The 26,652-nt window shown below is 41.4% G+C and overlaps 1 protein-coding gene across 2 annotated transcripts in view; it reads left to right on the top strand.

The window, feature by feature from the left end:
• C8B (complement C8 beta chain) overlaps positions 1 to 24,965 on the top strand; it is a 38,416-nt gene extending 13,451 nt beyond the window's left edge. For both annotated transcript variants that reach the window (XM_008053051.1, XM_008053052.1), the window contains exons 4-12: positions 262 to 403; positions 3,167 to 3,299; positions 4,244 to 4,441; positions 8,144 to 8,384; positions 10,408 to 10,536; positions 15,400 to 15,563; positions 22,018 to 22,171; positions 23,615 to 23,683; positions 24,608 to 24,965. In XM_008053051.1, coding sequence (XP_008051242.1) covers positions 262 to 403; positions 3,167 to 3,299; positions 4,244 to 4,441; positions 8,144 to 8,384; positions 10,408 to 10,536; positions 15,400 to 15,563; positions 22,018 to 22,171; positions 23,615 to 23,683; positions 24,608 to 24,759 — 1,382 coding nt within the window. In that variant the 3' untranslated portion in view covers positions 24,760 to 24,965. The remainder of the gene's footprint in view (positions 1 to 261; positions 404 to 3,166; positions 3,300 to 4,243; positions 4,442 to 8,143; positions 8,385 to 10,407; positions 10,537 to 15,399; positions 15,564 to 22,017; positions 22,172 to 23,614; positions 23,684 to 24,607) is intronic.
• Positions 24,966 to 26,652: the final 1,687 nt, after the last annotated feature.

Genomic DNA, 26,652 nt, shown 5'->3' with positions numbered 1-26,652 from the left:
TTTCCCTGTTCCCACCTCTCCCCTTACAGAATGATTCCAAATCAACCTCCCTCAAAGTGCTTTTGGGAGTACAACCCTGGCCTCTTTTCCCTGGGGGAAGTTGAAAATTGAGGAATAAACTGTGAGTGCCACAACCAATCTGGATACATGATGAGTAATTAAAACAGCATTAAAGGCCCAGCAAAATGTCTGGCACCTAGTAGGTGCTTATACTATCTTGCCATCCTTGTGGTTGTAGGTAAAACCCTTTCTCCATTCCAGGGAGGTGTGTGAACCGCAGACTTCTTTGCAATGGGGACAATGACTGTGGAGACCAGTCAGATGAGGCAAACTGCAGAAGAATTTATAAAAAATGTCATCATGAAATGGACCAATACTGGGCAATCGGCCGTCTGGCTAGTGGGTAAGTTACTGTATTTCTGGTGTGTAGATGGGTAGGCACAACATTAGATAGAATTCTGGAGAGTAGAGAGGGAGAGAGCTGATAGAAACAGAGGTCCTCTCTTTCCTTTCTGAGAAAAAACTGTAGTGTAGGTGATGTGTCTGGCTGCTCTTTGAGAACAGTTCCAATTGCTGCAGGAGAGTGTCCCATGGAAAGATCTGGAATTGGAAGGGCTGGGTGAGGGACACCAGGACGGAGCTGGGCATGGAAACCACATAGGCTGCTGCATGAGGGCTTAGGAGAAAGCTTTTTTAACTCCAGCACTGTGACTGTGTTAGGTGCTTCCTAAGCATTTCCTCTTGAATCCTATTGACAACCTGCAACATAGATTTTATCTATTTCTGTGTCCCTAGCTGCCAGTATTTGTCCTGGCCGAGAGGAGAGGCTTCTAATTAGTCAGTGAAGGAATGGATTTCCAGGATGCGAATACAGTCTGTTTCAAGCTTCTGGGGATCTCTGAGTTGGTCCAATCTTCTGGCAAGGTCAGAGGAGCAAATTCAGAAGGGAACACACTGGCCTGACATTCACCCTACTTTTCTGCCACATTTTGCAGCTTCTCAGCCTGAAGGTAGAAAAATGAGGCACTCCCTTCAGACACATTGAGAATCATCATATGTGAGACTGGGCAAGGTGGTTCACACCTATAATCTTAACACTTTGGGAGGCCAAGGTGGGAAGTTTGCTTGAACCCAGGAATTTGAGGCTGCAGTGAGTCACAATTGTGCCACTGCACTCCAGCCTGGGCAACAGAGCAAGATCCTATCTTTTAATTTAAAAAAAAAAAAGCATCACATGTAATGCAGCCTGGGGAGTGGAAGAGTGACCTGAATAGACTTCTTCCTAAACAAACATCAAATCTCAGTCATTAAAGATTATCTTTAGAGAGAGAGACTCTTCATGTGGGGTGGAGCTTTTCTCAGGACCACCTTATAAGCTAGTTATCATAACCCCTGCCCTGCAGACACAAAAACCAAGGCTTGGAAGAACTGAGTGAGTTACACAGCTAGAGGGTGGTGAGCAGAGCCAGTACTGAGGTCTGCCTCGACTCTGTAGGAGGGGACAGAAGGAGCATCTCACTGGGGACCTTGAGGGAGGCACTTTATATGGGACTTGAGTTTGTCATCTGTAGAAGGATGTTAATCGTATCCTTCTTTCAAAGTTCTGTGAGGATTGAATAAGTGAGTGTGACTGTCACAAACAAAGTGAGAGGCAGCTTGTGTGGTGGGAAGAATACGAACTCTGCTCTCAAACCAGACTGTCAAACTTCGAGTCCCAGCCTCACCCATTGCTGCTGGCAGGGAGGCCTTGGGCTAGTCGATTATTCTCACTTTCCTCATCTGTGAAATGGGGATAGCAATATGCCTACCTCATAAGGATTAAAGCTCATAAGGACTAGATGAACCAATATATGTAAACTGATTAAAATGATGCCTCTACAAAGTAAGCACATGTTATATTTCTTAAATAAAACCAATAAGCATGCATTATTATAATATGTGGAAGCCTGTCTTGAGGAAGAGCCCCCAGACAGCTCCGGTGAGGAACAGAACCAAGGCCAACAGGTGGAAGCCACCCAATTCGCAATACTACACACTCTGTCCCTGTAACGAATACACATGTGTAACCTCTGAATCTAAAAAATAACAACAACAACAAAAACAAAAACAAAAACAACTGGAAGCTGATAGGAGACAGAGCCCCTTTCAACAACAACAACAAAAAAAGAACTTTTAGTAGTCAAAGATGGTCAAAATGGAGGCTGGTCTTAGGAGGCAGTAAGAAATAATGTCTGAGTAGAGGCTGAACTTCCTCTCTAAAATGGAGATAATAACATCTGATGCCCAGGGCTGCAGGCACAGTAAATGAGACGAGTCACGGAACCACCCACAACTATGTCTGTCACCAATTAAACTCTCAGTAAATAGTAATTATCGTGAGCAAATTTCATAATGAGGTTGTACAGAAATTAAGAAAACTGCCACCATCAAACAGTACATGATATAGTGGAGGTGACAGACACATAAATAGCAAACATTTACCATGGCCCAAGCAGTGTTTTAAGCACTCCATAAAAAATCACATATGTGATTCTCACAACATCCCCATGAGATAGTATTTTCACTTCCCCATTTTGCATATGAGGAGACCGAGGCACAAAGAGCTTGACTGGTTTGCCCAAGGTCACTTAGGACGTAACTGGCAGAAAAGAGATTTGAACTGAGGTGTCTCCCTCCAAAGACTATGAGTTTATCTATCCCACTCTTGTAAGAAATCTGCAACAGCACAGAACAATAAATGTATGATGGGGCAAGCACGTGGCGTTGTGAGGGTCTCTAAATCAGCTGCAGTGGGAGTTTCAGGCACAAGTGTCAGTGAAGCCTTTCTGCCATAGGTAACTACAGAGCACAATCTTGACAGACAAATAAGAGATAAAACAGCGACTAACTGGAAAGGCATTCTGGGCCCAGGGTACAGTATTGACCGAAATAGGAGCAGTACAGACTTGAGCGAGAGCAAGCCTCTCTAATGGCTGAGGAGGACCAGGGTATGCAGTCCTGGTTGGGAGTGGCTACAGATGAAGCTGGAAAGTTGGTTTGGACCAGACATTGAGGGCCTTTGAATGCTGTGCCAAGACATTTTTGGTTTCATGCAACAGAGTCTGCCAATCAAGATCACACAACCTGAAACCCTAACCTCTTCACCATCTCTATGCCTTCCTTGCAGGATAAATTTGTTCACAAACAGTTTGGAAGGTCCGGTTCTTGATCATAGGTACTATGCTGGAGGATGTTCCCCTCACTATATCCTGAACACGAAGTTTAGGAAGCCATACAATGTGGAGAGCTACACGCCACAGGTAAGTGACAGCCAGGTGGAAGGAGGAAACTGAGGCATAGAAAGGCCAAGTCATTTGCCCACAGTCTAGAAAAGGACAAAGACTAGAGAGGGGCAGTGACACAGTGCAGCTCAGCAGCCTTACTGCAGACACTTCCCAAATCACTTCTGCTTTCTTCTGCAGCAGCTGAAGTATTTGCCTCTTCTGAGAATTGCAGACATTCGGAAGTCCATGGAACTTGGACTTCAGGACCATTGAGGCAGTACTCTTGGCCCTTCCCTGTCACAAGAGGATGAATACTGATGTTCTAGCAAATGGTTCCCCTAAGTTCTCTCTAAGGCACTTTCCTGCTCTTGCCACTTCGTCCCCTTTATTGCCTCAGACCAAACTCTCATCAATTGTCATCTGCACATACAGCCTCTACAAGGGCTTGTCTCTCTGACTCCAAATTGTGTCTTGCAATCCAACCATGCTGTCCCAAATGATCTTCCTGAGGCTCAGCCACTTCCTCTGTTAGCTCATCATTGGATGAAGCCCAGATTTCAGAACACGAAGTTCAGAAACCTCAATGTTTTGGTGCCAGCATATCCTCTCACAACATCTTCCCTCTCTCCTTGCTCTTGCATTCTCTGATTCCACCTTGCAGCTCCTAGAAAACACCTTGCCCCTCCCCACTTCTATGCCTTTGCTTGAGCCGAACCCATAACCCAGAATGTCCTCCTGGATTTCTACCAGTCGAAATCCAAATCAGACACCAACCTCTGAGTTTCAATCCAAGTATTGAACAGGTCTGGATCTACTGATCAGGAACCGTGAGGGTGGGATCACAAATTGGCCCTGAATTTTCTGTATCCAGAGCATCTAGTCCAGTATCTGGCACATAGTGAGAAAAGGGCATGTCTGATGACTTGTACTGAACTGATTTGAATCAAATAAAATAAACGTTTTCTTTTTTATTCCTTTAGACCCAAGGAAAATATGAATTTGCACTGACAGAATATGAGTCATACTCAGATTTTGAACACAATGTCATAAAGAATGCAACTGGCATGTCTAGTTTCAGTTTTGGTTTTAAAGTCACTGGAATATTTGAACTTGGCATTAACAGTGCAAGTGGTCAAGGCAGACATTATATTAGCAGAACCAAGCGATTCTCTCATACTGTAAGTATCCTTTTGTTGCTTTTAAACTAATAAATTGTTTTAGCTTAGTTTCTGCTGCTATAAAATAATACCTCAAACTGGATAATTTATAAAGCTAAGAGTTTTGTTTGGCTCACAGTTCTGGAAACTTGGAAGTCCAAGAATGAAGGGCCACATCTGGTGAGGCCCTTTTTGCTATGTCATGCCATGGTGGAAGGTACCACATGGCAAGAAAGCACACACATAACGTCAGATTTTTACCAGGGGCCCACTTCCTTAATAACCACCCCCAGACAATGGCATTAATCCATTCATGAGGGCAGAACCCTCATGACATAATCACCTATTAAAGCTTCTACCTCCCAACACTGTTAGAATAGCAGTTAAGTTTCAACACAAGTTTTGGAGGGACCATATAAACCATAACATATGGATTCTTTTGAAATTGCATGCCCACAGATGCATCTATATTCCACATAACCACTAGTCCTAACAACCAACTATGTATCTGTTGTTTTGAAATCTTTTCACAAAAAAAATAACTTGGTCTTACATTAACTCTTTTTTTCCCTATTCTTTTCTTCTTCTTTTTTTTGAGTTGGAGAATCTCACTTCGTCACCCAGGCTGGAGTGCAGTGGCAGGTTCACGGCCACCCCAGTGACGACCTGCTGGGCTCTGGCAATCCTTCTGCCTCAGCCTTCCAAGTAGCCAGAACTACAGGCATGCGCTACCTACCACACCCGGCTAATTTTTTGATTTTTCATTGTAGAGATGAGGTCCTGCCAAGTTGCCCAGGCTGTTCTTGAACCTGTGGGCTCAGGCAATCCACTCACCTTAGTCTCCCAAAGTGCTGGGATTACAGGCTTGAGCCACCGCACCCAACCGATATTTTTTTTTTATTTATTGTAGAGATGAGGTCTCAGGCAATCCTCTCACCTCTGCCTCCCAAAGTGCTGAGATAACAGACATAAGCTACCATGTCCAGCTTCATCTTCTTCTTCTTTTTTTTTTGAATTGAGATTTTATTTTATTTTAAAGATGTGGGATAAAGGGCAACCCCCTTGGGTCTCCTCCCACTGTGGGAGCTTTTCTGTTTTCTAAAAAACAAAAAAAGATGTAGAGTACAATTCAGAATTAGGTACATAAATGATCATCGTACAGGGACAAGCTATGAGCCTTTACCACTGCTTCCAACTGCTTTCTGTAAATCTCCATAACTGTTCCACCCACTCTTCTGAGCATCTAACCTGGATGCCTTGCTGACACTCCAAAGCAACTTCTTCTTTCTAAATGTTCAATCTGTGTTAGTGGCATTTTTCCATCTTCATCTTTTCCAGGCTAAGAACTGCAGAATCATTTGTGGCTGTCACTCCTGCTTCATTTCCACATCTGTTGGTCGCCAGATCCTTCAATGTTACACTCCAATGTTTTTGTTTGGTTGGTTTTATACACTCTGGCTCCTATTACACCTTAATTAACCCAGGCCCTTTCATCTCTTGCTCTGCCCTACTAAATGGTCTGTCTCCCAGCTTGCTCCTTCACATATACATGTTGGCAGAGAAATGTTTCTACAATACTAATTCAATTATATCGCCTGCTCCGTATTGCCCAGAATGTAAAGGAGAAACCCTGTGGTTTGATGGGAGGGGAGTAACTAGAATGGGAATCAATGGCACAGGATGTTGGAAGAAGCAGGTGACAGGCAGAATTGAGCAACCCCGAATCCCAGGGTGGGGGAGGTGCATTTTATTCTCCAGTCTCTGAGAGTTTTTAACTTGAGTGTGATTTAATAGAAAATTAATCAGAGGGGCATATGAAAGAGAAATATAGATTCATATGAGCAAAAATACATACTGAGGGACTCAGAAAGGTGTCTGCTGCCAATATAATAACCAGCAGCAAATGGGTCCTGCACCTCCCATTTGCTCCTTGGAGGCAGAGGCTGTGAGCTCCTTGGAGGCAGAGCCTATTTCTTCCATCTTTAGACTCAGAATGACTCAAGACTAAACTGTAGCAATTAAAGATAGTACCATTTAAAAGGAACTTACCTTGTTAGGAGGGAAAACAAAGGATGCTATCTGTTATCTCCCTCTCTTTCTCCTTTTCTTTCTCCTCCCTCCCACCCCTTCTTCCACAATCAGTGACCAGATATAGGATGCTAACGTTATGCTAGGCAACTCCCCCTAGAGACTAGGGACCCAAATGATTCTTGTCTTCATGTTCACAGCCTAGTAGAAGCAGTAAAGAAGTAAGTAGATACATTATTCTTAATTGTTTATATCAGTTGTAATACAGCATGGCAAATGCTTTAAAGGAGATACAAGCAAGTGCAGTGCAATGCTAGAAAAGGGAATGCTGAGTGTGTGTCTGGGACCTTCAGGGATGGTATCAAATAGGAGGCAATGGCCAAGTATGGGTTTAAAAGATAAATAGGTGTGCATCAGATAGATAAGGAAGGGAAGAACATTTCAGGGAGAAAGAACAGCACATGATAATTACATCATGAAAGGAAATGTTTGGAAACATGGGAAAATTGGATGAATTCTAATGTATGGTGTGTAGGTAGAAAATAGTAAGGTATGGAGAGAAAAGCTTCAAGTGTGTAGAAATTGAATCCAGAGAGGCCACTGGGGGACAGATTGTGATGGTCTCATACTCAAAGCAAGGGAGGTGGTTTCATTCTGGAAGCAATGGTGAACCTATGCACATTTTATTTTAAGTCCAGAGGAACATTATTCCAATATTGTCAGAGTTAAAGACATTGATTCTAATTGGGCATTGAAGGCAGGCTAGAGAAAGAAGGGAGATGGGGCGGGGAGAAGCTTTGATAATAACCCAAGCAAGAGGAGGTGTAACCTAAAATATTCAGAGTATGAACAGAGTACCTGATGACTGCTTAGGCAGGAGGGGCAAGGGAGAAGGAAGGGGATCATGAGTCACTGGGCTGGACTAAAATGGAGTGAGAGCAAGCCAGGAGACAGGGTGAAGAGCTTGAGCAATAACCTCTAGTAGAGTTGGCATGGATTTATAAAGCTGAAGGATTTAGGATTGGCAGATTGTAGCTTACAGATGTTTCCCACCCTTCCCCTTTTTCTTGGCTCATATTTCATTTGGCATCACCAACTTTCAGGCTATCCCATACATCGAGGGGTTACCAGACTTACTCTGTAAAGGGCCAGGTAGGAAATATTTTAGGCTTCGAGGGACCTCAGGATCTCTGCTGCAACTACTCAGTGCTACCACTACAGGACAACAACAACTGCAGACAGTATGTAAACTAGTGTATGTGGCTGTGTTACAATAAAACTTTATTTACAAAAGCAGGCACTGGGTTTGATGTGCTGGTTGTAGTGGTGCTGACTCCTGCAATGCCTACCATAGCTGGCCTTCCTAAAGCACTCCTTTGTTTCCCATCAGAATGGCCCCAAGCACTCCAGCTGCTCCCTGCCATGCCCACTTCTGTTACACTTCTCAGTCCTTATTCGATACAGTGAGGAGGCGAATTGAGAACCGTTTTTTCCAAGCTGAACAGGATGTCAGAATATGCATGAAAATTGAAAATTTGTCATAGAGACCGTCTGTCCTCCCTCAAGGATCCTAAAGGAATTATAAGAGTGATGACCCTGGGCCAAGAACATCGGATGGTATTTGTAAAGTTCACCTTCTCGTTCCAGATTCCTAACTTTAAAGGTCTGGTTTTCCCATGTTGGTATTTCATTTAGAAAAGCACATTTCTGCATGCGCGCTCTGACCTTGAAGTAGCACATTACAAGCTGAAACCCAGAAGCCTCATGCTCCATTACGAATTCCTTCAGAGAGTTAAGCGGCTGCCCCTGGAGTACAGCTACGGAGAGTACAGAGATCTCTTCCGTGATTTTGGGACCCACTACATCACCGAGGCTGTGCTTGGGGGCATTTATGAATACACACTCATTATGAACAAAGAGGCCATGGAGAGAGCAGGTACGCTGCCCTGGGGACCATGACTTTCCTGGTGGGGCTCTTGTGAATGATGGGCTGATGGGAGAAGTTGTTATTCATTGTTGCGGGGAGAGTCCTAAGTTATTCTTCTGGTTTTCCTTCTACCTACCTGGCTACATTCACAGTCTCATTGGCAGATGCCTCGTCCACCTCTTTTTGATTTGTTAGTATCAGTCCTCTTCAACCTAGCCTTCTGTTTAGACCATTTCCTTCCTTACAACTTTTCTCTCTAGATAATTACATCCAATCTCATGGCTCTAAGTGCCTTCAACACGCAGATAACTCCTAACATATATACCCATCCTGGATCTCTTCCCTGCACCCAGGAGCTTATGTTGTAAGGTCTCCTTGATGTCTCTACTTGGATGTAACAGCCATCACAAATGTAAGAAACCCCTGAGAAATTTTGTTTTTCTTTCTCCAACATGTTTCTTCTATAGTCATCTACATCTCAGAAACAGTTTCACCCTCCAATCAGTTGCTCCAACCAAAAACCAAGGAATCAACCTTGATGATTTTTCTTTATTTCTAATCTATTAGGAAATCCCATCAGCTCTACCCTCAAATTACATTTTCTGCTTTTTTACTGCTACCACCATAGGCTCACCACATGACCAGAACTTCATGTTCAGAATTTAGTGTGGAATGTGAGTTACATATGAATCTTGGAAGAGGTAGATCCCGACTCAGTGGGTTTGGAGTGAGACTTGAGAGCCTGAGAGTCTACCTTTCTAACAAGCTTTGAGGTGATGCTAATGCTGCAGGCTCAGAGACAACACTTTATATAGCAAGATCCCAAATTATTACCATAGTTCCAAACTAATATTCAACCTCACTCCTTCCCCATAATCTATCCTCTATACAGATATCCCAGTCAGAAAGCTAACTGTAGTCAATTACAAGTCTGAAATGTAAGTCCTGCTTTCCTACAACATGGCACTTGTCAGGTTAAGCAAACTGGTCTAGGTCACACAGATTACAGTGGCATAGCCAGGGCTTGGTTACAAGTCCAGGGTACTTGCAAAAAGACTCATGGTATATGGTGTAAATTTATGTCAGTGTGGCCTCAGTCTTGCCAAGATCAGGGGTACCTTTCCCCATAACAGTGGCTTCAAAAATGTTATTAATTGTTCCTCAAAAATGCCTCCTACAAAGGGGCTCTATAATCAAATAAGTCTGGGAAATGCATTATAGATTCCACTCTTAGGGTTCATTAATGTACTGCAATAAAATGACCTATCTCATTTGATGCAACATTTGTCACTCTTACTTGACCACAACAGTTCTTTTTTTAAACACCTGCTACTATCTCATAGGACTCGTTTCAAGGAATGCACTTTGAGAAAAACTGGTCTACACAACATTTCTAGACAACCCTAGTGGTCAAAATTGCTCTGTTGTCCCTGTAATGGCCTCAAGGTGCTCCAGAAAAAAATACTTACGAGCCATATCTGAGGTTTCTGCAAGACCAAGGGAGGAGGATGGCTTGGGGAGAATTAGGGAGTAACAAACTGAGTAATGGTTCAAAAATAAAGAAATAAGGAAAATTGGCTGTCCTCTTTACCAGGTACTGTATTAGACATTTTAAATACATTACCTCAATCAACTAATTAAGAAGGTTTTAAAAATAATTTATTAAAGATGGGTCAGGATATGGTGATCAGATTGCAGCAGCCTCTCTACTCACTGGTTCTGTTCCTAGAGACTTGATTAGAAGTCAAATTTTTAGAAAATGGTCCCCTGAGTACTTCTCCTCTTTGGAGGGCAGCAAAAATCCTCAGAGTCTTGGGAAGAGGCTGAAAAAAGTTGAGTCTGAGTTCTATGAGGTCTCTTCTCTTGTGCCAGTAGCTGCTTACATTTCTTGTCATCAAGGTGGTGACCCATTTATTTGAACCCAAGTCCCTGTGATGGCCTTCAAGAGTTGGACCTCTGGAATTGATCACAGGAAAAGGGACAGAGTGAACTACCTTTTTAGGTCATGGATTTGTTTCCTTGCTTCCTTCAGATTATTCTCTTGACAACGTCCGTGACTGTGCCAAAAACGATTTTAAAATTGGTGGTGCCATAAAAAATGTCTACGTCAGTCTGGGTGTGTCAGCAGGCAAATGCAATGGTATTCTGAATGAAATAAAAGGTGAGTGGCAGGGCCTTGTGACGTCTATGCTTATAATCTTTTTCTCCTTAGTGCCTCCTGGTCCCAGTCTTTCTTTAAGCCAAAGACTGGCTATTCAAAGCATTTCAATTAAAATAATAATATATCCATGTTTTTACTGTTGTGAATAGTATTGCAGTAAACATGTGTGTGCAGGTATCATTTTTATAGAATAATTTGAGTTCCTCCAAGAATATTCCCAGAAGGAGTATTGCTGGGTCATATGGAAGATAAATTTCTAGTTATTTTTAAAATCGCCACACTGTTTTCCATAGAGACTGAACTAGTTTGCATTCCCACCAACAGTGTAGAAGTACTCCCTTTTCTCTGCATCCTTGCCAGCATCTGTTTTTTTTTTAAATTTAATTAATGATTGCCATTCTTACTGGAGCTAGGTGGTATCTCAATGTGGTTTTGATTTGCATTTCTCTGGTGATTAGTGAGGCTGAGCATTTTTTCATGTATCTGTTGGCTGTTCATATGTCTTTTTTTTTTAAGTGCCTATTCATGTCTTTTGCCCACTTTTTAATAAGGCTGTTAGTGCTCTTTCCTTTCAGCTCATTTGAGTTCTTCATAGATCTTGGATGTTAGGCCTTTAGGTACACAGTTAGTAAAATATTTTTTTTCCCTATCCTGTGTACTGTCTCCCCACTCTCTTGATGGTTTCTTTTGCTTTGCAAAAACATTTCAGTTTGATGAGGTACCACTTGTCTGTTGTATCTTTTATAGCATATACTTTTGGGATTATGATCAAGAATTGGTTCCAGTGTGCAGAAGACTATATCCTGCATTTTCTTCTAAGATTCTCATAGTTTGAGGTTTTACATTTAGGTCTTTGATCCAAATAGAGTTGATTTTTATGTATGGTGATAGGTAGGGGTCCTGTTTCATTCCTCTGCATGTGGTCAACCAGTTTTTCCAGCACCGTATACTGAATAAGGTATCCTTTCCCCAGCTATTGGATTTTAAAAATGTAGTACATATATATGACGGACTATTATGCAGCCATAGAGAAGGGCAAAATTATGGATTTCACAGCAACTTGGATAGATTTAGAGGCCATTATACCCAGTGATCTATCACCAAAACAAAGAACTGAATACTGCATATTCTCACCCATAAGTGGTTCCTGAACAATTATCACAGTACTATAAAAGAGGGATCAGCAGTAGTGGGACATTGCAAGGGAAGGGAGAGAGGTGAAGTACATAACATCACTAAGGTTACCCAATCCTAAACTAGAGGAAGTGAGGACCAGTGGGAGGCCCAAACTTCACCTGCACATAGACCACTTATATACCTAATTCTGACTTGTACTCCACAGCTTTAAAATAAAATAAGGGGAAAAATAATAGTTTATCCAATAAAAATGTTCCAAGGTTTTACTCCTATGTGCTGAGTGTGCAAAAAGGTGTAAGACTGAATTCACATCCTCATAGTGTTCATGTGAGGTTAGCAAACAACTAAAGAGATAATGGCAGGGCCATATCTGGTCCGGTACATCAGAATAGGCTTCCTAGAAAAGGGAATAGGTGAACTGCAAGTTGAGGAGCAAAATAATGAACTTGTTTCTAGGCAGGAAAAGGTCAACTGATAATGTAAATCTGCTCTGAGGGCTGGAAGTTGGCCTGGCTCATTGTAGGATGCTGGGGTGGATGGTAGGTAGAGGAGGTTAGTTCTTACCTGAGATAATGAATGATATGGAGACAAGAAGAGCAGGCAAGGTCACAAATTCCGTAGCTGGAACTAAGTGGCAGGAAAGACAAGACCTAAGTTGGGTATTGAAGCCATGCTGTAGAGCCAGCTGTCTGGGGGCAGGAAATTTGGGAGCAATTCAAGGGAGTCAGGAATCCACATAGCAAGTAGGGTAGGCAAGAGGCTGAGCAGCTGGACTCTGATTTCTAACCCTTCTGTACTCAAGCAGCTCTGCCTTTATCTTTCTACTTACTAAACTTGTGCCTGGAATTATATGGGACACAAAACAAAATAAGACTATAACCACAAAAATCAACTGCTAATCTAGCACAGCCTCTTGTGCTTGTGACTGACTTGTTGATATTGCTGTTTCTTTGTTCATTTTGGTGGGGCTAGGTTGGAAGACGTATCATACATAGGCATACATAAAACACAGGCACTTTTTATTGTTTATTTATTTATCTTAAAATTGTTTTATTTTTAAAATGTGGGATACAAATGAGGGTTAGATACATTCGTAGTCATCATACAGGTGAAGTATGGGTACCCTTATTGATGTTATGTGCCCCCCATCCCCTAGCAGTGTCTCACTACTGCCAATCCCTTTCTTATGGTATTATGAAAAATGTTCAAGGTACACTTATGAGTGAGTACATGTGGCACTTCAGATCTTTGTTTCTGTGATAAATTACTGAGTACTATAGACTCTAATTCCATCCAGGTTGCTGCAAAGTTCATAATTTTGTTTTTATTTATAGCTGCATAATATTCCACTGTGTAAATTCACCACATCTTCTTTATCCAGTCCACTTTCGATGGGCAGCATGGTTGGTTCCATGTTTTTGCTATTATGAATAATGCTGCAATAAACATGTGTCTGTGTATATCTTTATTGTAGAGTGATTTGAGTTTCTCTGGGTATATTCCCAGAAGGGGGATTGCTGGGTTGTATGGAAAGTCAATTTTCAGATTTTTTAGAAATCGTCACAGTTTTCCACAGAGGTGTACTAGTTTACATTCCCACAACAATGTAAAGGGGTTTCTTTTCCCCACATCCTCTCCAGCATTTGTTGTTTTTGAGTTATTTGATGATAGTCATCCTGTTAAGTGGTATCTCAGTGTGGTTTTAATTTGCATTTCTTTGATGACTAGTGAGGCTGAGTATTTTTTCATGTATCTGCTGGTTGCTTGTGTGTCTTCTTCTGAGAAGTGTCTATTCATATATTTTGCCCATTTTTAATAGGGTTCTTTGTTTTCTTTCTTTTTGGCACATTTGAGTTCTTTGTATATCCTAGATAAAACATAGATACTGTTGATGGACATGTAAGTTATTTCCTTTTTCAAGCAATTATAATCCATGCTGCTATGACTTGAAAAGTAACCCCTCATCTAGGTCACTAAATAGAACATTTCCCACCACACCAGAAACCCTTGCTGAAGAACAGCACCTGCCTCCCTTTTTTAGACAAATACTTTCTCAACTTCTATGCTAAATATGCCCTTTCATTCTTTATGGTTTATCACCTACCTGTGTCATTAGCCAATGTGACTTAGTGCTGCTTGCTTCTGAACTATATGTTGATGGAATATAATCTTTCCAGGTTTGTATTTTTCATTCAATGTGTGTGTGTGTGTGTGTGTGTGTGTGTGTGTGTGTGTGTAAACATAATTAGTTCACTTCCATTGCTGCATGCTATTTTATTATGTGAATATACCCCTGTTTCTTGGTCCACTCTACAGTTGATGGACATGTAAGTTATTTCCTTTTTCAAGCAATTATAATCCATACTACTATGAGCATCTCTCACAGTCATCTGGTGCACATGTAAGTGTTTTTCCAGGGAATATACTTAGGACTTGAATTGCTGAGTGGTAGAGAGTGGGTGTTTTCTACTTGACTAGATAGTGCTAAGCTGTTTTCTAAAATGGTTGTACCAATTTATACTCTTATCAGCAGTATACTAGACTTCCATTTTTTATGATGCTTGAGTGTTGCAGGCTCAGAACTGAGGAGCCATTTTACACCTGTTAGCTATTTTGGCATTGAAAACATAGACACATTAGAATGGGAATGACTTCCTGATATGATTGAGGGCTTTCTTGGCAACTCCATGATAAGTCAAAATAATAGTTGCTTTATAGTAGCCACTGGTTAGTGAGTTTCTCTTAGGTACTGAGCACAGTCATTGTAAAATTTCTAACATTTGTCATCTCACACAAAGACAGGCTAAAGGCCTGGACAGAGCCATCTGGGTGAGTACCTTTACCTCTCTGAGATTTCTTATCTGCAAAATGAGGGCTCTATAGTTCCTATTTTGTAGTAAAGATTAATGAGTTTTATTCATGTGCAACATTTGGATTAGTTACTGATGTATACATGAACAATAATTATTAGCTGTTATCACACCATTCATTTTTTACATTGATGTAGTAGATCCACTTCATAAATGAGGTGAAAAGAAATGTCACACTGAAAAAAAAGAAATGTCACACTGTATAAATGATTTGTTCAAGGCTGCAAGGCTATACCGATGTCCTATCATCTATCTACCTATTTATCTATAGATTATCTATATACCTACTAGCCTACCACCTTATTACCTACCTATCAACTTTCCTGCCTGCCTACCCACCTATTTACCAATCTATGATCTACCTATCTACCTATTTGCCTATCTGTTATCTATCACCTACCTACTTACCTACCTATACACCTACCTATTTACCTATTTATCTGTCTACCAATCTGCTATCTGTCTCCTTTTATCTACCTATTTACCTATTATCTATCTATCTACCTGTTTATCTGTCTACCTACCTATTTTCCTATTAATTATCTATTTATATCTACCAATCTATTTATATCTATCTTTTATCCATTTATCATCTTTCTATCTTTCATAAACTCACTCAGTGACTGGCACATATAGATGCTCAAGATAAATGTCCCCTTCTTGTCCTGCCCCCATCTTGAGCGAGCTTCCATTTGCCCTATGCACCATGATAGCAGAGATGTGTCTTGTCCACTCACATCTCCCAGGTAAGCTCAGTGAATATTAAAATGGTCAGGTCATTGACTGGGCTGCAGTAAATTCCAGAGTGTAAAACTGAGTCCTCTAATGACATGTCAGCTTTCCGTGTCTATTCCAGATAGAAACACGAGGAACACCATGGTGGAGGACTTGGTGGTCCTTGTACGAGGAGGGGCAAGTGAGCACATCACTGCCCTGGCATACAAGGAGCTACCCACAGCAGAACTGATGCAGGAGTGGGGAGACGCAGTGCAGTACAACCCAGCCATCATCAAAGTTAAGGTACGCAAAGCTGCTCTGTCCAGGTCCTAGTGTTAAGGCACATAGATTAATGTGAAAAACACATATGGGATAAAGAGATTATAACATACTGCTCAGTATCACCTAGAGACCTCTGACTCCCTCTTACTTGGGACCCCCTATTGCTAGAGGAAATTAATGATCAGCTTCTAATTCTAATATTCTTAACTTAATGTTCTTTCTATTTCAACAGGGAATCACTTGTTCAGTTATTTGTTCATTTAAATATTCATACATTCAGCCAAATAGCTGCTAAGTTTCTGCTGTGTTTCAGGAAATAAAGTCCTGAAGAAAAACAGAGGAAGGTGCAAGGATGAAAAATAGTCTAGGATGAAGAGTAAGATACACCCATAACTGTCTTACAGGACAGAATAAGGCACCATGATAATTGCTAACGCATTTTGCGCACCTACTATATTCATGACTTTCTGCCAAGGGCTTTAGAAATGTCATTTTATCTAATGCTCACAATAGTCTGCAAGTTAAATATTCTTCTCTCCATATTGTGACTGATAAAAATCAAAGGTCAGAGAGGTTGTATCCATATGTGACTGTTCAAGAGTTTCTGTTAGGTCCAGACAGAAAACTTTAACTTCTTCCTTCCCCTCTTAGACTTTCTTGTGTGTTTACTGAATAAAAAATAATGATCCCAACCACCTGTCACCCAAGCAAGAGGAGTTTTACAATGTTAAACTAAAAAGACATGTGTTAGATCAGGACTGTCAAACATATCAGCAATGGTAGATCCTTGCCTGTGGGGACTTCTGCATGCTATCCACAGCCCGTCTTATACCACCTCTTCTTGCCAGTGTCTGTACAGTCATTGATGGGCTGGTGTCCATCCCCTGGAGACCCTTCTTGCAGTCAAGGTGGGGGATGAGGGGTTGGAACTCTGGAGAGACTGTAGTCCCCACTCCTGGCAATTCCCCATAGTGTCTTTATTTGTATGTCCAATGTACAGTTTCTGCAGAATAAGAAGGCTGCCATTCAAACCCTCTCCTCTGCACTTATTCAGCAGTGACAATTAGAGTACAGTTGCTGGCGAGCATGAGAGGGATAAAACCAGCTGAGTTGCCAGCAGTTCCTGATAAATCAGGCATTGGCTGATAGTGGCATTAAGGTATGCGAAGCTGCTCTGCCCAGCTTTCCCTCTACTCAGAAAGCATCTTCAAAGATGGTCATGGAAAAGAACAGAAAGTTCAGCAGAAAGCAGATCCCTGGTCTTTACTTTTTACTGAGATGTCTTATCTGCATTTTTTCAAAAAACTGAGAACCAAAGGAATGCCCTGGTTACTCAGAGAGGTTGAATATGGCTGCCTATACACTGGGAATGTCAAGTGCCAAGCAGGTAATGTGATGTGTGATGTTGGAGAATCAGAGGTGTTTGCAGGAGTGTTGCAGGAGTTGAGGAGGCAAGATTTTGAAGATTTTAAGCCCCTCTGTGCCTCTCTACCTTGAGTGGGAAACATACATGCTGGGCTTCCCACTCTCGCGAGCACTCTTTCCTGGCAAGAAAAAAAAAACTGCAGATGTCTTCACATTATGTCAGAATAATTCCTCTCTGCAAAGTCAGCTTACCAGGTAGTAGGAATGGCAATTGATTTCAAGATAGCAGGGCCTATAGACAAGAAATTCCTAGATACCAGAGTCTTAGCCAAAGCTTGAGCACATAAGCAAGTCTTTAAAATCAAGATCTGAAACATGATTTCTATAGAAGCCAGATAGGCGGGGAAGGCGAACACAGAGGAGCCATTCACAATGTTTTGTGGTAAACTTTACCCGTAGAGGGATGGGTCTTTGCTCAAAGAAGACTTAAGAGATAGCAATGGACAAATAAAGAGATTTTTGAACACAAAGGACTGAAATTGTATTCAAGATGTAGAAAATTAGCCTATATCTAAAAAATGGAAAAAGAGAAGTAAACTTTAGAATGCATTTTCTTTGTGATTATAAAAAAATTCAAGAAAAATGAAGAATGTATAAAATTCAAATAATAGAAGCTGAGGTGTTTAGACACTAATCAGATGAAAAGGAAAATGGTTGAATATAGGAAACCAACAGCACAAGAGCAAAATTAAAAACCTACATTAGAAACTATAAAGAACAGAATTGACACTGCAGAAAATTGAGTCAGTGATGTGGAAGGTGCTGTAAAAATGTTCTTATAATGCAAGAGCAAAAGACAAAGAGATTAAAACAATGACAGAAAAGAAATATGATGGACAGAGAGTACAGAAGAGAAAATCTAAAACACAGAGACTATTTCCTAAGAAAGAGATGAGATTAAATGTGAAGATACATTAACCGAGACCATAATAAGAGAAATTTCCCTGAGCTGATAATGCAAAATGAACAACTCATTGAAAACTAGGCAAAAGTACTGAAAACAAAACAATACTGAAACACATCCTGGTGCAATGTTTTTACTTTTAGAAACTACCATATGCTACAAAAGACAAACTTGTCTTAGAATTCCTTGTAACATGAAATTCCTGATGATAATGGAACAATAACTATGAGATCTCAAAGGAAGAAACTTGTGGCCTTGTGAAACAGTCATTAATAGGTGAATAATTCAAAGACATTTTGAGATATTAAAGAAGTCACAAAAGGTTTGCCAGATTCTGCAAAGAAAAACATAGGGTATCCAGTTAAATTTGAATTTCAGATAAATAAAGAATCATTTTTTAGTATAAGGATCTCCCAAATATTGCATGGGACATACTTATATTAAAATAGTATTTGCTGTTTATCTGATATTAAAATGTACCTGAGTGTCTTGTATTTAGGTGGTAATCCTAGGCATAAAGGCTATCTTCTGTGTGCATTTCTGTACAAGTAAGAGTAGCTAGGTTGTGGGCTGGGATCCATGCTGATGGAGAAGTCATTGTTTGAATTATTGGCATTGCCCAGGATGAAAGGAAGAAAATAAGGTAGAGAATGTTGCTGACACAAAGACCAGGATGACCTAAGCCATACTGCAAAAAACAACCCCCAAATTTTAGTGGCTTAGTACAAAATTCTATCAATCATACAACATGTTCGAAATGTGTTGGCGAGAAGGCTTTGCTCAATGTAGTCACTCAGCGATCCAGAAATGGGGACCTTATTTTGTCATGGACTCCCAAGATCTTCACAGCAGTGATAAAAGAGTGGGCCAAATCACCTCACTGTGCTCTCGAAGTTTCAACTGGGAAATGACACCCTGTTCTTCTCACCTTTCACTGGTCAAAACAAGTCACTTTGCAAATGTGACTTCACAGAAGACAGGAAATGCAGCCCTCTCTTGTTCCAAAAAGAAAAAAAGCTGAAATATATGATAAGCAGTAAAAATAACCATCACATTCTTCTAAAAGCAGATTACTTGAATATTTTCTCAAAGCAAATTACTCCAGCCAAGAGAAAGTTTCAAGAACAAATGTGGTAGCATGCTCCTGGTAAGACTACATTGGATTTGAACCCCCAAAATAAATTCTGAATTTCAAACAAGGAAACCATGAATACAACTAAATGGCAGATAGCACACCAAAATAAATAAATAAATTTGCCACAAATGAAAGCCTTACTATGTGAGGAGTGATACAATTTCTAAGAAAGAAGCATCTCAAAGGAGATGGACACTTCTCAGTTGGCCAACAAATACACAAAATTTTAACTTCTCTAGTAATAAAAATTAAAATTAAAGTAACACTGTAACACTATTTTCTACATATCAAATTGATAACGGTTAAAAATCTGTAATACTCAATGGCATTGAAAGTGATTAGATCTGCACTTTTGTAAAATAGGATGGGTGTATGATTTGATATAACTCTTTAGAAAAAGAACTTAAGCAGATATATCCAAAGCATTAAGCATGTTTATAGCTTTTGATCCAATAACCCAAATGCAAGAATATACTAAAGAAATTGAAAAGGTGGTAAAGATGTATGTGTAAAGAGTGTTTTGCTCTTTGTAGTAGCAAAGGAATAAAGGAAAACGGAAACATCTTAAAGTCTCCACAATAAGAGAAGAGTTGAATATGTTGTGGTTCATCTGTACAGGTGGATACTCTGAAGTCATGGAAAATCATTTTATCAAAGGCTATTGAATCACACGGGAAAATATTCTTCTTCTTATGTTAAATAAAAAAAGTGAGATATAAAACTGCACTTATGCCACCAATTTGGTGTAGATAGCCACCTATCCATCCTTTGAATAGGGCTACCTACCTACCCAAAAATATATGCTGAAAGAAAAGAGACCACAACAGCTAACAGTTCAAATCCTTTCCTACCACTTACTGTATAACTTTCATCAATTGACTTAACTTTTCTGTGCTTCAGCTTTTTCATTTGTTCAATGAGTAAACAGAAGACAAATACCTAAGACTGTTGTAGAGATTAAGCTATGTAATATTTGTGAAGTACTTAGTTTGGCCCCTAATAAATGGTAATAATTATTTGTTTTCACATGAATACAAATGTCCACTATAGAGACCAGCATGGAGTTTAATAGATGGTGCTCGCCATGTCTTTGCGACAGTGTGATAAAGAAAATGTTTACAAGGGCAGGTGTTCGGTGGACCCAATGATTAATGTGAGCTGTTAGTACCATGTGCTGGGGGAAGAGATGGCAAAGAAAGACAAAGAGGAAAAAGGGGAAGAAGGAGGAAGACAGGGAGAAAACAAAAAACACTAAAAAAAAGGAGCAGCAAACCAAAGAACAGACAAATGTGCTCTGCTAAGTTAAAAAGGTAGCTGTGGAGTCCTGAGAAACTACTGCTGAATTCCAAGGGAAAGTGTTGCCTGTAAAATTTGGAGAATCCTGGAATGGAGAGGATAAATGGGAGTGATCATCATGACTAGTAGGAAAAAAACAAGCTTTGGTTTAGAATCCTGGTAATGACATTTTATGAGTTGTGTGTCCTTGATCAAGTTACTTAACCTCATCTAAAAGTGGAGCTAATAGTTGCTACCTTGTGAGGATGATGTGGGATCCTATTTGTAGACCTCCACATAATCTGGAACACAATGTGTGTGGAGGGTATATTTCAGTTAGGCTACTGACTTGCTCTGTCTGGAGCAAATCTCAGTACTGGTAGAAAAAAATACCTTGGTGGCTAAAGGCAGCCTTTCAAGGTACTGCTGGAGCAAAAGCAGATTGTTGGAAGAGCTCTCTGTTGGTGTAAAGCAAGCTCCCCCTTTTCTCCCTCCCAACCTCCCTCCTCATGTGTGGTCAGCAGGCTGGATAGTTCTGCAACAGCCTCTGGATCAATTCATTGACCACAAAACGGTGAGACAATGGGACCACCAAGGGGTCTTGCTTTGCCCACTGGAGCGAAGGTCAGCATCAGATGCATTAAGAAATGGAAGCAATTTTCTTCCCACTGGAGGCTTCTATTAGTCATAATTGCCTGCATTTAGTCAGACCCTAAACTCTCCAGGACTGGATTAGGGCAGGATCACAAACAAAATCTGGAGAGGAACCTGACCCTGGAGTTGAAACTTGAACCAAGAGGAACTAAACATTTTTCACTACCTCTTTGGACCATGCTTCTGGTTTTTCTAGTTTACAAACAACACCACGTCCATCTGTGACTTCTCCTTCTCAAACACTGCCACATCCACCGAGCAAGCAGTATCTGCTGCTGCTGCTCCTTCTGTGTTTTTAATAGCCACACCCTCTCCTCCATGCCTGCTGCCAACCCTAAGGAGGCCCTCCAATTTCCCTGCATCCATCTAGCCACTCTACCCATTCAGCTGGGGGCTGGACCCTAGAGACACAGAGCTGAGCTATAGCCCTGAGCTCCAGGAGCTTACAAACTAACCAGGAAAGGAAAAGAAGGCCTTTGCACATAAAAAAAAAATTAATAACTGTACAAGAGCAGCTAAAAACATGGAATTTTTATCAGATGAGTCTTGAGTGTTTAAGGAAAGGAAGATGGTCTGTGGTCTTTGGAGCTTCCTGATGGAAAGAGGAATGATATTGGGACAGTGCTCCTATAATCCTTCCAAAGAACTGCTAAACATCACGTTCTTTGCCCCACCAGAGATAGATAAACCATCCATCCTCTCTACCTCTCACCTGCTTTTCTCTGCTTCTGCTGCCACCTGTAACCACCATGTTGTAACCATCTGTTGGTGTGTTTCTTTCTCTCTCTCTCTCTATTCTGAGTTCCTTGAGAGGAGGAATTTTATCTTCCTCATTTTTTAATGCTTAATACGCTTTTGTACCTAGTACTTAGTAGGTATTCAGCAAGTGTTTGTTGACCTAAACTTGAATGAGCTAATTTGTGTGTTATCTGAAGCAAAGAGAGGATGAAGCATTCATCCAGTTCTATATGAATCCACATGTGGTCCCTGCATTGACCCCTGTCCACTCTTGTGTAGTTTTGCTTTATGCTTCTATTTGATAAATGTTTTCTCTCAAATTAAGTGCTTGTTCCCTTTTCCAGGTGGAGCCTCTGTATGAACTCATAACAGCCACAGATTTTGCCTATTCCAGCACAGTGAGGCAGAACATGAAGCAGGCCCTGGAGGAGTTCCAGAAGGAAGTCAGCTCCTGCCACTGTGCTCCCTGCCAAAGGAATGGAGTCCCTGTCCTGAAAGGTACATTTTCAGGCAACTGATATCCCTTGTAAAAGTCACAATCTGGAGGAAGCTGGCTCTAGGACCAGCCATTTGCCTGCACCTGTTTCCTAAGAAGTTAAAATGCTATCAACTAGAAGATACTTGGGATACCTGGGTTCTAGCTCCAGTAGGCACAGTGTTGACAGTAGCATTCAACTGAAGACAGGAGCAGACTGAGACCATGTGGTCTAAAACAGACAGTGGGATAAACTCAGGAAATCTTTAAGGGCCAAAGATGAGAGCCTGAGCTGAATAAGAGAAAGCCTTTGTGCATGTTCTGATTAATTACATAGCAAGAAGAATTAGCAGCAGCAGCAAAAATTGACCACTAGAATGTTCAGAGTCATGTCTGGGGTCACTGTGGTGGGCAGGGCAAACTGGGACGGGTGGGGACCTGGAATCTTATGCTCTTATTGTAATAGCCTTGCAAGGCTTTGAAGAAGAGTCCAGTCTATCACCCAAAAAAAAGCATCGGGTGCAACTGGCTATAGCAAGTCGCAGCCCAGAAGGAGCCAGCTGGAGTCAGGACAGAACCCATATGGATAAAAAACGCTCAACACAGGGGATACAAGAGAAGATGTATTATCAGAAAGAAAAATTCCAGCCTTCAGTCTGGGATTCAGGAATACGTCTCTGGCTTCTTGGATAGGGTGGATATGAGCAAAACAGATGTTGAGAGCATAAGGCCTAGAAGTTCTACCATAAGTGCAAGGACCCCTATGTAAGAGTCAGCTCCACAGCAAGTGGGATCAGCTCATCAGTTCATCAAGGTTTTGATCTAGGGTTGCTGAAATCTCCCTTGCTGTGTGTGACATTTGGACCTGGAAGCTGGAACCCACCTGAGGCTGTAAAGTGGAGATGAGGGAGAATATGAAGCCAATGACTGGAATACGCACAGGGCCTGGGCTATAAAGGACAGTCCTACAAAGAGATTCTTTGGGATCCAGATGAGAAGTTCTATGACAGATTACAAATAAACATGGAAAATCACTTCCAAAGTGTCAGAACTGGCCATGGATAGGATAAAGTATCTAAGGGTAATGTGTTCCCCCAGGTATCTAAGAGTAATAAGTTCTCCATCCTAGAGATATTCAAGCATAGGCTAGACAATTACTTGTGATGAACATCAGTGATGGCTGTCTCAGTGACTGCTAATATAGCTTCTGGACTTGAAAACTTATAAGTCAAATATCAGCTAATGAGTAATTGTCCTCAATGACTCTGTGAAATAAACATTCCTTCAAGGCAAAGGATCCTCAAGAAAAGAGTAGGTATTCTTCGCATGGAACCTGCTTATTGAAAACCATTCAACTAAGTAAATGCTGTTTTAACCTGATGGGAATGCAGCGATGTGGAGGACTGAGCTCCAAGAGTTCTTTGCTCCACACGGGATGATTCAATCTTTCTTCCTTGTCTTCTCAGAATCACGCTGTGACTGCATCTGTCCTGCTGGATCCCAAGGCCCAGCCTGCGAGATCTCCTCTAGGAAAAGTAAGGAGTCTTTGAGAGTTTGTTGGGAAAGAGAAATCTGGGGGAGTCCAGAGAATAATTCACAAGGATAAGAGCAAGGCCGGGGTATGAAGTAGGGGGCTGGACACTAGGAAGTTTGAGATCCATCCTGACTCCAGATTGTATATTTCATTGTTTTCAAAATCGAGCGTGCTTTGTATTACAGAAATATCAATGCATGTCATTTGTAAACCATCTCTTTGGATCATTTTGGAATGCTTACCCTCTTTTTCTTTCTTTTTTTTTTTTTGAGCCGGAGTCTCACTCTGTTACCCAGGCTGGAGTGCAGCGGCACCCTCACGGCTACCACAACTTCAACATACTGGGCTCAGACAATCCTTCCATTTCAGTCTTCCAAGTAGCTGGAACTAAAGGCACGCACCACCATGCCTGGCTAATTTTTTTATTTTGTTTTATTGTAGAGATGAGGTCTCGCCAAGTTGCCCAGGCTGGTCTCAAACTCATGGGCTCAGGCAATCCTCTCACCTCCCGAAGTGCTGGGATTATAAGTGTGAACCACCGCACCCGGCTCTCTTTTTCTATATAGCCCTCAAATTCAGCCCTCAAATTCCAGCACAGTTATCCCCTCCACTGTAAAAATTTCTCTAATCCTCTAAGTAGAATTAGTTCATTCTTCCTGTGGGCTCCCTGAAGACTCTGAACATATATTTATTACAGATCTTTGCACGTAGTATTTTTTGTTTGGCATGTGTATCTATCTCCCTGGCCTCTTTAAATAGGCAGGAGCATAAGTACAATGGTCATAAAGAAGGAAGATTGATTAGAGGAGGAAGATTAGAGATTCAGAGTCCCAAAGTCTTTTGGCTTATATACTCCCCACCACCCCAGTAAGGCAACAGAATGTAACAAAGGCTAATTAATGTGTGTTGACCTTCTTTCTTATAGATGTCCCCATTGATGGGAAGTGGAATTGCTGGTCCAACTGGTCTTCATGCTCTGGAGGACATAAAACAAGACAAAGGCAGTGTAACAATCCACCGCCTCAAAATGGGGGCAGACCCTGCTTGGGCCCTGCTTCAGAAACACTGAACTGCTAGGGAAGAGAGCACGTCTAGTAGATGACACAGCTGTGGGCTGCACACAGTGAGAGCTCTGAACCCCCAAGAATTCATGCTAGCTCACTCCCACACCAGCATCCACCTGGGGCTTGCCCATGAACGAGGGCCAATGCCTTTCAGGCTATTTAAAATAAATGTATTCCGTTTGTAAAATGCATGTTGATTTGGATAAATAGTGAGTTCAACAAGAATTATAGGTTCCTTAAGGGCTTAAGCATCTTTGTAATCCTCTCTTTGCTCACTCTACTATTTTATCTCCCTCCCATTTGCTACCCACCAGGAACTCTGTTGCAAGTTGTTCACACTGTAGTTTCACTATCTAGCAGTGACTGGCATGTAGTAGGTGCCTAATAATGAATCAATGAATGGATAAGAAGTTGTTTTTTCCTTGACAAGGACAAGGTTTGTTCAACAATAATGGCAGTTAACGTTTATTGGATGATCTCTATGAACTGGCTACTGATTCAGTGTATTAATCTGTTCCATCTTCATGACAACCTTCTGGTAGATGCTATGCAACTGGGGAAACTGAGGCTTAGGACAGTTAAGCAACTTGTCTAAGATTACACAGTGAGAAAGTAGCAGACCTGGGCTATAAACTCAAGCTCTAGAGTTTTATATTCATAACGATGATGCTCTCTAACCTCTCAGTAAATGAGTATCTGATTAGCAAAGAACTTTTCATGGAGTAAGTCACCACAGAAAGTGTGTGTGTGTGTGTGTGTGTGTGTGTGTGTGTGTGTGTGTGTGTGTGTGTGTTTGACAAATCACCCACCCCTTTTGAGGAAAGTGGAGCCTGGTCACACTAAGCATAGAAAGGATATGGTTATACTTGTCAGAGCATGAGTTCTAGAGCAGAGCAGAATTAGGTGCTTAATAAAGGAGTGGCTTGGGTGGGTGCCCCAGGAAGTTTCTAAGCTGGAGACAAGAGAAAGGGAAACTGATCCCTGAATGAAAGTTTGAAAAGAAAAAGATCGAGGCTGAGATGAGAGGATTGCCTGAGCCCACGGGTTTCAGACCAACCTAGGCAACTTGGCGAGACCTCATCTCTACAATAAATCAAAAACTTAGCTGGGCATGGTGGCGCGTGCCTGTAGATCCAGCTACTTGAAAGGCTGAGGCGGGAGGATCACCTGAGCCCAGCAGGTCGAGGCTGCGGTGGCCATGAGCGTGCCATTGCCCTCCAGCCTGGGTGACAGAGTAAGACTCCAACTCAAAAAAAAAAGAAAAAAATCGTGGTGACTGGAGGAGAAAACATGTCAAGGAGACTTTTAAGCTGATTGCTGTGGAGTATATGCAATGTAAATATTCTCTGCTTCTCTCACAAAACTGTCTGTGCACTCTACTTTGCTCACTCACTCTTTTGTGCAAATACCATTGGGTGCAGGAAACTTGAAGAGGAGAGTAAGAGGCCGGGTACAGTGGCTCATGCCTATAATCCCAGCATTTTGGGAGGCCGAGGTGAGAGGATTGCCTGAGCCCATGGGTTCGAGACCAGCCTGGGCAACTTAGGGAGACCCCCATCTCTACACCAAATCAAAAAATTAGCCAGGCGTGATGGCGTGTACCTGTAGTTCCTGCTACTTGGAAGGCTGAGGTGAAAGGATCACCTGAGCCCAGTAGGTTGAGGCTATAGTGGCTGGGAGCATGCCACTGCCCTCTAGCCTGGGTGACAGAATGAGACTCCTACTAAAAAAAAAAAAAAAAAAAAAAAGAGGAGAATAAGAAGACAATTATTCCCTAGGTTCCAGAAGCCAAATATTTTTATTTTCTAGATTGTCAGGTGAGCATTTAAACTTTATTTTTCTCATTCATTCCATCATATTAAAACATGCCTTAAGATTTTCTTTGCTCTTGGGCTCTTCCTGTCTG

This window comes from Carlito syrichta, unplaced genomic scaffold, assembly GCF_000164805.1.
Source record: "Carlito syrichta isolate Samal-C Ts95f unplaced genomic scaffold, Tarsius_syrichta-2.0.1 Scaffold287800, whole genome shotgun sequence".
In the NCBI taxonomy this organism is placed as follows: Eukaryota; Metazoa; Chordata; class Mammalia; order Primates; family Tarsiidae; genus Carlito; species Carlito syrichta.
Note: the sequence above shows the minus strand (reverse complement) of the source record. Positions and strands in the feature narration are given on the sequence as shown.